Source organism: Thermobia domestica, chromosome 10 (genome assembly GCF_964235325.1).
Source record: "Thermobia domestica chromosome 10, izTheDome1.hap1.1, whole genome shotgun sequence".
NCBI lineage: Eukaryota > Metazoa > Arthropoda > Insecta > Zygentoma > Lepismatidae > Thermobia > Thermobia domestica.
In genome coordinates this window covers 233,848,811-233,860,848 of record NC_137463.1, presented here as the reverse complement: position 1 = coordinate 233,860,848, position 12,038 = coordinate 233,848,811, and the positions used below count along the sequence as shown (strand labels likewise).

The window sequence follows — 12,038 nt, the reverse complement described above, 5'->3', positions numbered from 1 at the left end:
TATACATAAGATAATTATTAATAATAAAAGTGGCATTATAAACTGAACTTTCCACGGATTAACAAAATTCCATAAGGGGTTAAATGTAGGTACTTACAAACCAAACTCAATTGATGCTCGGATGACCCTGTTCCCATTAAATTTTGCAGGGAAACAACTCTCGAAGATGATTATATATAAAGGCACTAGTGTAACAAAAAGAAGTGGTGTTGAAAATGATCCCAGAGAGAACCAATATTACGTAATAACCAAAAATATTCACTTGGGTTTACCATTATTTAATGCAAATTACCCATTACTCAAAGAAGGCTAGAAAGAATTATTCATCGAGTCTTTTTAATTATTAGATTGTCAAGATTTTTATTCCGATTTATGAAGAAGGGACAATGTTTACTATAATCGTGATTTAGCATAACTGTCGTGGTTTAGTTACTAGATTAATTTGTAATTTAGAAGTTATTTTACACGAAATTCCTCTCTATGGAAGCACTAGGCGACGCACTAAGGTTACAAGACCACACTATGAATCATGTAAATTTATACTCGGTTCCATTACATATAATTATCTCAACTTGAAGTTTCAATAAATTGCATTTTACGGGATTATTGGTTATGAAATACTATACCTTTGTAGTGGGAATTTAAGAAAGTTGGAAACAGTATTAGCAGTTCCTTACAGCTTGGAATTATCCGATTATCACGATCTTGACTGATTAGTAACTAGGGTAGACCGAAGTCTGATACATTTAACGGTTTTAATAAATACCGTGGTCTAGTTTTCCGAGTAAGAGACAAAACCAGAATAAAACTAAATTCCTACACGAAATCACTCCAAAGGAACTGGCGATGCCCACATAGTTGAATGTTACAATATGATGTGAACTATAGCCATTACCTATATCTATAAATTACTGAAGATTCAAAAACTTCGAGTTTTAGTAAAATATTTTTTTTCTAGCATATTTTTCATTCTGTCTTCCTTGTCTTTTACTTACCACTAGCAGAAGTGCTCGTTCTTCGTACTGGAAGAATAATGTTTACACAAAATCTTTGAAAGTAAGGAAATAATTGAATTATATATAACGACGAGCAATAACAGCCAGCAACCTACCTTCGACAAGAAAAGTTGTTGGGTTGCCTACCTCACAGACTGGCTAAATTGTACACTTCTCCAAAATATAACTGCGCGCTTGAATTTTTCTAACTCCCTTAAAACTGTGAGTTTAACAACAGCACACTCGAATTAATAGTATGGGAAGTCGTAAGAAAAAAAGGAGGAGTAAAACCTTACCAGCAGACCTTGTTGGTTGCTTTTTAATATCTAGGCCCTATTCTATTACTTAATACCATCTTAGTTTTAGAGCAAATAGTGAATTGGTCAATGCAGAAAACTTCATTTAGTTAAAGCGAACATGCATAAACTTTTTAAAACAAAGAAAACTACAAAAGAAGTATGATTTTAAGGAGTATCCTTGCTCAGTGAAACGTACCTCCACAGTTTGTTTAGAAAGCCGTGAGTGTTTAGGTATTTCTTTCTGTGGGAACCCATGCTTTAGAAAGTCGCTGACTGCCGTTTGTATCCGACGATTTCTCAAACTTCAAGGAAATGAATAATCTGAAATTTTTTTTAGAGGGTACACGAATGCTACTAAATTATTACTAAAACGGGTTAAAGTGTTTATTCTGCCCAGTGTGCGTACTGACGAGGTGTTGCCAGGGATTTCCCCTTGAGAATAAATGTATGGTCCTTAAAGGACATTTTCGTCCCTGGCACTGATACTTCCTACCCCTCTAGAATTTCGAATCTTCATGAGGACAGAAACAGGGAATAACTTATTTCACACACGAAAGTACGACAATCAGGAACAAATTTCGTTAAGAAGATTGTTTACTGAAATCTGTCATACATTAACCCTATCCGTGTATCCGTCCGTTCACAAGACGGACACATCTCAAGGAATTCTTGATGGATCACCATCAAATTGGTTCATACTTTTAGTACTCTTTCTACATAATGAGAAGTATTTACATATAATAAAAGGATGTGCAATCGCCACGTACACGAGATGGTTAATTCACCATTGTAAGAAACTAGCCAGCATGTAAATGTAAAATGCGCACCCCGGTAGCCTAGCGGTTCGTTCTCGCGCCTTTGGTACACGGGAACCCGGATTCAATTGCCGGCGGCAATGCATCATAGTATCAAAATTTTACCTTTAACTGTAGCTTCATGCCTCATATAACCTTGATGGTGAAAAGGAACACTAAGCTCTACCCAACCAAAATCAACACTTTATATGGAAATACGATCTACAATAAAATCGTAGACCTAAACTAAATTCCAGGGTAAGAAAAGCAGTAGCCTCTTATTTTCTGTCAAGAAAGAGACAAGAAAATAGTGAAAACTACGCAATGCCATTGGTATTCATAAAACTAAATGAAGATCAAACCCCTTACTTATAATCGTGATATGAAACAAACAACTTACCTCTAATGGCTTTGGCACTATACGCCGATAGTCTTCTTCCAAAGAATCATTTCGAGGTCTCGCACACTCCACCTCGCTCATCTTGCCTTTTACAGCAGCTTTTTTATGCCCTACCAATCTCTTTGATTGGTCTTCTTCTTCCAAAGTTAAATCTATGAATATACACAATGTTTCAATTTTAGAGATAACCTTCACAAACTTTTCATAGTAGTTCATCCCATCTACGACCTGAAATAATGTACAGAAAGTATACGTTACTTCCCTTAAGTTTTTTCTTGTGTGACTCGGTTTCACAGTACAGTACCTTAGTATTTTGAAATTAAAAACTAATGGATTAATATTAATTCATATGCACAACCAATAATATCATGAGCACAGTGAAAAGTTTAGAATGAGGAGTATGATTGTTACAAAAAGTAAAGATAACTACCACTGAATATTGAATGGGATTTTGGAAGACAGAACTCCAAAGTGACAATGTTACATTAGGAAATTGAGAATATAATAGTAACATTCAGTAACTAAATATATGTTTTATGCAGAAACCAGTGGCGTAGAAAGGGGTGGGCTGAACCGACTGAAGAACTCCTTCACCTTCTTAGTGGAGTGATATTGAAAAACGGATTCTGCTTACATGCAGTATGTTTCACTTGTAATCCCGATGTTACAACGTGATATATATATATATATATATATATATATATATGTGTGTGTGTGTGTGTGTATGTAACAGTCAGGAACACTTTCAAAAAACATATTGACAAAACAGAGAGTGCAATTCATGTCGAAAGAAAATGTATGATGAAGTACGGGAACAAAGCAACAAGTAGGAATGTAAGCTGCAATTAAAATGCAAGGTTTGTTGGAACTGGGTATTTGTGTGTAACGACGAGAATTATCACCCAGGTGTGACTGCGAATGACATTGAGTAACTAAGAAAAGCTTTCACAAGGAGTGACAGCTGGTGGATGAGCTATGTTCTTGGCCAAAGATGAAGAACAACAAATGATGCAAGTGTCTTTCCTACACCCTTCAGGACCATCACCTTCATTTTGTTTTCTTACAGCACGTGATATATTGTGGATTCCCACTGCAGATGTGATATGCACAATCAATCCAGTTACAGCAACTGGTCGAACATATAATTTACCAGAAAAGGAAGTGAAAAAATTTTGGAGACAGCATTCCAGCTTGTCACCAAAGATAGCGATAGAAGTATAAATATTATACTAATTTAATTTTTTTTAAAGCAATATGTACATATTTTGCACTTTTTTCCTGAATATGAGTGAGAGTTAGGCACTGTAACTCCTGATTCCATGCAGATGCATTAGATGATGCAAGGAGACATTATAAACTTATTTTGAGAAGTTTTTCAATATTTTAAAATTGTCACTTTTTGAAGAAATTTTGAAAATTTCAATTTTTTCGATTTTTTTCAAAATACCCCCTATCAAGTAACAACTCATATCAAAGCCCATTAAAAGAGATTTTAAATGATACTACTCCCAGGTCTGTATCTTAATTGGTTGCTACTCTACACTTCATTAAAGATTTCAAAAGGTGTCCAATCTCGAAATTTTCAAATTTCAAAATTAAATAACTTAAGAAACCAATGGAGCAAGAGATCTAGATTTTGATATTTTTTTCATAAATCTATGAGGGCAACAACTGTACCAAAATTCATCGAAATTTAAACAGATCAGTGTGGATGACTGTGTTCAGTTGACGTGAAATGACCCGAAGGAAAATGATTCAGGGTATACGAAGGTGAAGAGTTAAGAAGTGGAACACTTGAAGTGCTCGTGAAGTTCTTACAAGCTGTTAGAAATCGTCGTCACGAAAGAGTAGTAAAATGTGAAGAATAGTAAAAGATAAGTTTTCCTCAGGTCTGCAAGTGAAAGTGTAAATGGAGAGACCAACCACTTGTTTTTGCATCGTGAAAACACTGGTTTTCCACAATCCTTATTTAGGGGTATAACCACCATCGCTGATTCTCCTGCTCCCTACGGACGCACCCATTCACTTCGCTAGGCCTCCTGTTACGCTCCCGCACTGACTCGGTTAGATAGCATTCGTGCTTTTTAGTGACCACCTAGTACAGGTTGGTTGGTGTTTTTGCACAAGGGCTCTTAAAGTGAATTTACACTAGAGAATGTAAGTGCATATCTAAAAAATGTTTGCTAAAGTTACGAAAGGTGAATGCAGAGATAATCAATCTGCACGAAAATATGATTAAGTGTATTTTTTTATATTCTTATCGCACCAGCAATGATAAAGTTTCCTTTTGCGTGTAAGAGTGCACTTTGAGCAGAAGTTATTTTGTGTATCTTTGGTTTTCCCCTCAATTTTGCAAATAGAAAACCTCCAGTGTTACTTATTTTTCAGAAAGGTACAGTTTTACTATACGGATCCATAGATTGTAATATGTACGGAAAAATTTGGGGAAGTCTTTAAATTGCACATTTTATGTCGAGAACAGAACCCAACGAGCCCCTGCGGGGCTTCTAACCTGTTTCTACACCTACTGCTACCTAGTGATGGGTAAATTCCCGAGAAGATATTTTTCGGGAATATTTCCTGGAAATATTCCCGGGAAGATTCCCAAAATGGGAATTTATGTAGGCCCTACAATCACTAAGAAAATTACATTCTATTACTATATTATGATTTCAAAGTTAAATTCGTTTTCTATTATAGTTGTCTCCAGAGGATTCTTTAAAAATATATAATCTGAACGGCATTATGTTATTTTATTAATATTTTATTATATTTAGAGACTACGCATAAATGTGTATTTCCTTACAATATGTTCTATGAAAGTAAATATGTGGAAAAAATGATATAGTAAGTTCACATATTTTTATACCGCTAAACAGTTTAAATTCATAAGTACGGTAAGTGGATTTTCATAACTTCACTCTACTACTGATATTATAAACATATCGCATCCCCAGAATAAAACTGTCGTAACTCTGAAATGTCAATTGTAAAAGTAAGCCATATCTGAAGGAACTTCATTATCTCGTCTCTTTTTGAAAATTGTAACGTTATTTCAATATGTATAGTAATAATTATTGCAAAGTCTTTCTTAAATACATACACATTGGAATTATTACACGTTAAAAATCTATTTTGAGTTACGACAGTCTTATTCTGGGGGTGCGATATTAAATTGTTAAATGTTATAAACAAATTGGATTGGGTAACTGCCAGAAGATAGGCCTACATGTCTCACCAATTTATCAACATTTGCGCATACATATTTATGTTTACAAAATTTGCAAGACACTGACTTATCTTTATAATTTAGCACGTAACATTGCCACACACGACCTTTCTTCCAACCTACTTCTCGAATTTTCATGCGGTAATTCACATGTAAGAGAAGTCCGAGTACCTCTTCAAAAATTCTAGTCAGAGACAGAAGACAGACCGACATTTATTACTAACGATGGTTCGAGGCGTAGAGTGAGTATTATAATACTCACTCTACGGTTCGAGGTGTATTAATTGTACTTGCTCTCTATTTCTACATAATTTCTACATTACACCGTGTGCGTGGGTTTTCTCGGGGTTCTCCCGTTTCCTCCCACTTTCTTCATTCCACCATTTCATTCATTACTCATCATCACCGTCTCCTTTAGCCTAACCGACATAACGTGGGACGTAAAGCAAGATTTCATTTCATAATTTCTACATTACTTTACAAATTGGTTCCTTTTCAACATTTGTAAATTAGTACTTTGCTACATTTTAGTGCAAATGGAAATGGAACTAATAAATCAAATAATTAGCTACACAAAATACAGTCAACGAATTTTTTTAAACCTCCAAATTATTTACAGCCTAGTGGTAAATCGTAATAAATGAAAATAATTAGTTGTGGGTTTCTTATAATTTGGAAGGTAAAATAAAGAAATGGAAACAAATTCCTTCCCAGGAAATTATCCCAGGGGAAAACCCGGGAATATTCCCATTTTTTATTTTCCTTCCCACTGGGAATATTCGCACTGAACGTCACTATTGCTACCCCTACTCCTACTTCTCCTTCGGATCCGTATAATAAAACTGCACGCACAAAACATAGCTGAGCGAGCACAAAAGCTCGGCAGGGTTCGTTTTGTTATTGGTTTCTATGCATGTTCTGCTCAAATTCCAATTTTTCCTTTTTCCGGATTCGAATTCGCGGTGTCTAAGTCTCGAATTCCTTTTCTTAGAGCTCTAAACAAAAGCCAATACGGCAGTGTTGCCAATAAGTTGATACAAAAAGTCGCTAAATAGGAGATAAAATGACACCAATTTTGGTTGAAAAGTCGCTAGAGAATTATTTGTGAAATTTCATCTCTCACCCCCTTCTCTTATAATATATATATATAATATATATATATATATATATATATATATATAGTGTTTGTGTGTATGTTTGTATATGATATGTGATCAATTCAAGCCGTAGTACTATCTACCCTACAAAACATCATTGAAAGAATAATATGTACCGGTAACTAAAAAAAAAAAATAATAATAATAATAACTTTTAATACAATATATAATTTTTAACTTTATGATCAATTTCACTTCAACGAAATCAAAAATGGATTTTAAAAAAAAACGAACAAAAGTAAGAGTCTACAAAAAGAAAATGTTACACACCTCACTTCTACTCACACTTCTGAAGATAATCAGTTTGTTATCTATAATCTATTATTTGTGCCTGTAAACTAAATGACATTAAAGGTTGCAGTTGGTCCCCGTTAGCAGTGTTGCCAGACAAGGTAAGCGAAATTACACACACCTTCCGTCCAAATTGCACAATTTTACACACAAATTGGAAGATAGTGCACACAAAATTGCACAAATAATTACCTATCTTATGTATATTATGTCTAATGATGTACATACTTATACGTACATCGACCAGCCATTGTTCAAAAATTCAGCGATTTATTATTATTATTATTATAGGAAAACCGTCATCTTCTTCCCACCCGTCACTTTTTTTTTTTTTTTTTTTTTACTTTCAACGTACTTAATGTTTTTAATTAGACTTCGGCCAGTCATCCTGACAAGTTTTTAACTTAACCAAGCCACACCAGTTGATTCAGTCATATAACTTGGTTGAAGCTTTGATTTAACTTCTCTCTCTCTCTCTCTCTCTCTTTTTCACTTTTGTTCTTTGTTCAATAAAAGACCTCCCATCTCTCTCGTTCACTCTTTCGTTCATCTGTTTCCAAAATGGCATTTTTTTGACAAAAGTGGTGAGAAAACAAAAAAAGACTTTTTACCCCTCTCCGCCTCATGCTTTGGCCAACATCGAGGGTCAACCTTTATTCATATTGCTTTGTTCGAACAAAGTGGCTTTGATTGGGGATGTGGGCCAACGATCATGACTAGTGATGGGCAATGCGCATATTCCCGGTGGGAAGGAAAATAAAAATGGGAATATTCCCGGATTTTTCCCTTCCATATAAATTCCCGGGAAGGAATTTATTTCCAATTCTTTAGATCCAATCTTCCAAATTATAAGAACCATGTGACTAATTACTTTATTTTCATTTATTATTATTTCCTTCTAGGTTCTAAATACTTTGAAGATTGAAAAATAAAGTTGGTTGGCAATACTTTATATAACTAATAATATATTTTAAGTTCCATTTCCATTTTCACTAAAAAGTAGCAGAGTACTAATTTAAAATTGATGAAAAGGAACCAGTGTGTAAAGTAATGTAGAAATTATGTAGAAATAGAGATGAAGTACTATTAATACACCCGAACCAGCGTTAGTAATAGACGTTAGTCTGGCTCCTGTCTCTGACTCGAATTTCTGAAAAGGTCCTCGGACTTCTCTTACAACGCATGAAATTTCGAAAAATAGGTATTAAGAAAGGTCTTGTGTGTGGCAATGTTACTTGCTAAATTATAAAACTAGGTCAGTATCTTGCAAATATTGTGAACATAAATATGTATGCGCAAATGTGTCTTCTGAGACATAGTGAGACATGTGTCTTCTGACAGTTACCCAAACTAATTTGTTTATAACATTTAAAAAATTAATATCTTTATAATATCAGTCGTAAAGTCAAGTTTAGAAAATCCATTTACATATAAATTTAAACTGTTTAGCGGTGTAAAAGTATGTGGACTTACTGTACCATTTTTTCCACATATTTACTTACATAGAACATATTGTAAGTAAATATTCATTTATGCATACTCTCTAAATATAATAAAATTTTAATAAAGTAACATAGTAGGCCTACCGTTCAGAATATACATTTTAAAGAATCCTCTGGATATAACAGTAATATTACACAGTAATAAGAAACGAACTTCTGCCTTTGAAATAATAATATAGTAGTAGAATTCAATTTTCTTTGTGTTTGTACATAAATTCCGGGAATATTCCCATTTTTGTGAGTCTTCCCGGGAACTTTCCCAGGGAATATTCCCGAAAATATCTTCCCGGGAATTTACCCATCACTAATCATGACACCCACATCTGAAAAACAAGATTGAGGAACCAAGGAAGAAAGATACATTTTATTGCGCCGCCCTGGAGTCAGGCGTTGGCGCTTGTAATTTTTAGAGGGTAATTTTCAGAAAAAATGGAAATAATGAATGTTTGAATGAAAGGAACTTCGCAAAAATCATCAATGATCAAAATTTTGAATTGTGCCAAATTACACACAAAATGCACACAGATTGGCATTACACACAAAATGCACACACAGGACAAAACTACACACATTTTGTGTAATTACACACACATTGGCAACGCTGCCCGTTAGAGAACAAGAGATAACCAATCAAAGCGGGAATATGGAGATAAATGCTATGTACACAGCTCACAGATGACGAGAGGAACCTCAAAGCAGGGTCAGCGGGGATAGGTCAACGACACGGTGAAATCCATTTTCCGTTTTAGAGGTGTGGTCTATACAAAGATGTCGTCTGCTACTCCGGGTAGTTATCTGTGTGCTATTCCGTGGTGTCATTTGAAATCCCCGTGCGAAAAGTGGGCTAGCCCATACCTACGTCACACTAATTCTGTTTGGGATCTTCTCGTCATCTGTGAGCTGTATTTACCCAGCTCTTCAACACCTGGGCTGATTGAAATAAGCAAAATGTTTTTTTTATGAACTGATTCGAGCTAATAGTACTTGATTACAGGTCAAGTTGTTCGCAGCACAAAAGTCGCTAGATTTGTAAGTCGCCAAATTGTCATTCAAAAATCTCAAAAAAAGTCGCTAATCGGAAAATTTATTTTTTGTCGCTAGCCTGGTAGTTAAATCCCCTAGATTTAGCTACTTTTCCTTCATATTGGCAACACTGCAGTAAGAATCGAGCATCTACATTACCAACCAAGGTTCTTCTTCTTCTTCGCTGCTTTCTTAGCCTGGCGCCAGACCTTTGAGCAGTTCAAGTATATATGAGCTAGATGGTATAGGTGAATTTTACACAGACCACCTGCGTTCACTGAACTGTTATATATGGAATAGTTATATCGAAATGTTGTTGACTATAATGTACTGGAGAAGATGATAAACTACAGGGCGTATATTGTTCGCTAAGATAAATGAAATGGTCACTGGGGAAGTGTTGTGAAAACGATGTATTATCATAAAGAGAATGTCCTGATAAGCTGGCGTTAATTTACACTGAAATATGAGATGAAGTAAGCTGCCGTCCGTTTCACCGCAGTAACACATGGGAGTATTGCGGTATCCTTGCTGATATAAACGGTACGGTGTTTGGGCGATACCTAGGTATAACCTAAAGAGTAAACATACGTGTCTCCTCGTCCATCCTTCGGGTGATGTCCACTTTTTGATCGTGGGATTTGGGAAAATATTTCAGTAGTGTTAACCTTCGCAGTGTCTTGTTTGTTCTTGGTAGCGTCTCCATTTTATTTGTCTTTGTTGATGTAAGAAACCATGTAATCTTTCCGCTGGAAGAGGAATGTTGATTATCCGAACCTGAAGCGTACCGCCCTTCGCATACTTATCAACTACAGTGTTGCCAGGTATGCCGAAATGGGCAGGACAATAGAAAAAGGAAGCGCATTGATTTCGTTCCCTAAGAATCGAGAGTTGTTGTTTAATATTACTGTGAATCCATGATATGCGGTTCGAAAGAGCAGCTGTGTGTATACTTTGTAATGCACTAAGGCTATCACTACAGATGCCAAAATAACGATATTTATGCTCTATGGCATGTTTTAAGCCTATACGAATAGCCCATAGTTCTGCATGAAATATAGACATCTGATTCGGTACTCTTTGAATTACAAACTGCGATGTTTGTGGAATGTATATTGCCACTCCGGTATATTCCAAGTCACCATGAGTTCTTTTGGAAGCATCTGTATAGATTAGGATGCGTTGTGAGTGATGCTGAGTCATATAATATTCCCATCTCGGCGCTACACTAGTCGGACTTAAGAGATTCGTTCGTTTGGTAGTGGTGATCGGAAATTCCAATTCCACGGCTTGAAGAGTAGTAAGGTATTGAATGGTGTAACACGGTAGACGAGGGTTGCGATATATAACTTGTATCCAACGGCGTAGATTGACATATGCCTGGTATATCCAGGGCAGCCTCTCTCGGTACGGTAGAGAACCGGTTCTGTTTTGTGTGTATAGTAGTTCCAGCTTGGGGATGACTGTAGATGAAGTAATGCCTAGTCTTCTCAGTATGTAACGAGCAGCAGAATGATCTGTTTGTATTGGAAACGGTATTATGCCTGCAGCTTCTAAGAGAGCGTTGATTGGAGCAGATTGAGGTAGCGAGAAAATTGTGCGGAGAGTATATGCTTGAAGGCGTACAGGAAGAGAACTGAGTCTGGCTGGAACCGGTGACAGAAGGAATCCTCCATAATTCAATATGGCTTCTATACATAGTTGAAAAACTCGGAGTAGGGTGCCAATATCCGTCCCCCATTTTTTATTGCTGACACTTCTTATTATATTGATATAAGGTTGTATATTTACCTGAAGAGTTTCGAGTTGGGGCTTCCAGGAAAGGCGTGCATCAAAAACAATTCCCAGGTAAGAGAGCTGTGATTGACGGTTCAGTGTATGATTGTCTATGAGCAATCGAATATTTCCCACTTGTCCTTTGCGTGTTAAAACGGTATATGTCGTTTTATTCCAGTTGACCTGCATTCCATTGGACAAGTTCCAGTGTGAGATAAATGTTAGTGCTTCTTGAAGTTTGCTCTTGGCTTCCTGTAGAGAGGAACTACGGACATATACGAGATGGTCATCAAAGTAACTAAGAATTCTAACATGTTTAAGTGCAAGGTGAAAGTCAAGCATGTAAATGTTGAATAACAGTGGACTGAGGCATGAACCTTGAGGCAAACCTTGAGATGTAAGTCGTGGAGCAGATATTTTCCCTTGGTATTTTATACTGTTTCTTCTATTAACTAACCAGTTGTGTACGTACCTGATGAACTGTGAAGGCAGATGAGCAGCAGTGAGATGATATACCAATCTGTCTAAATCTATCCGGTCGTAAGCTCTGTCGAAATCCAGTTTAAGCGCAA

General features: G+C 35.9%; 2 protein-coding genes across 2 annotated transcripts in view; both read right to left on the bottom strand.

Annotated features, from left to right (window-relative positions):
* The window catches only part of LOC145661845 (uncharacterized), a 28,158-nt gene extending 17,861 nt beyond the window's left edge, over positions 1–10,297 (bottom strand). The window contains exons 1-2 of the mRNA XM_081727184.1: positions 10,282–10,297; positions 2,489–2,640 (exon numbers count right to left, since the gene is read on the bottom strand). Of these exons, the coding sequence (XP_081583310.1) occupies positions 2,489–2,640; positions 10,282–10,297 (168 nt within the window). The remainder of the gene's footprint in view (positions 1–2,488; positions 2,641–10,281) is intronic.
* Positions 10,298–10,353: 56 nt separating this feature from the next.
* LOC145661844 (uncharacterized) lies at positions 10,354–11,808 on the bottom strand. The gene has a single exon (XM_081727183.1). The coding sequence runs from the start codon at positions 11,806–11,808 to the stop codon at positions 10,354–10,356; it is 1,455 nt and encodes a 484-aa protein (XP_081583309.1).
* Positions 11,809–12,038: the final 230 nt, after the last annotated feature.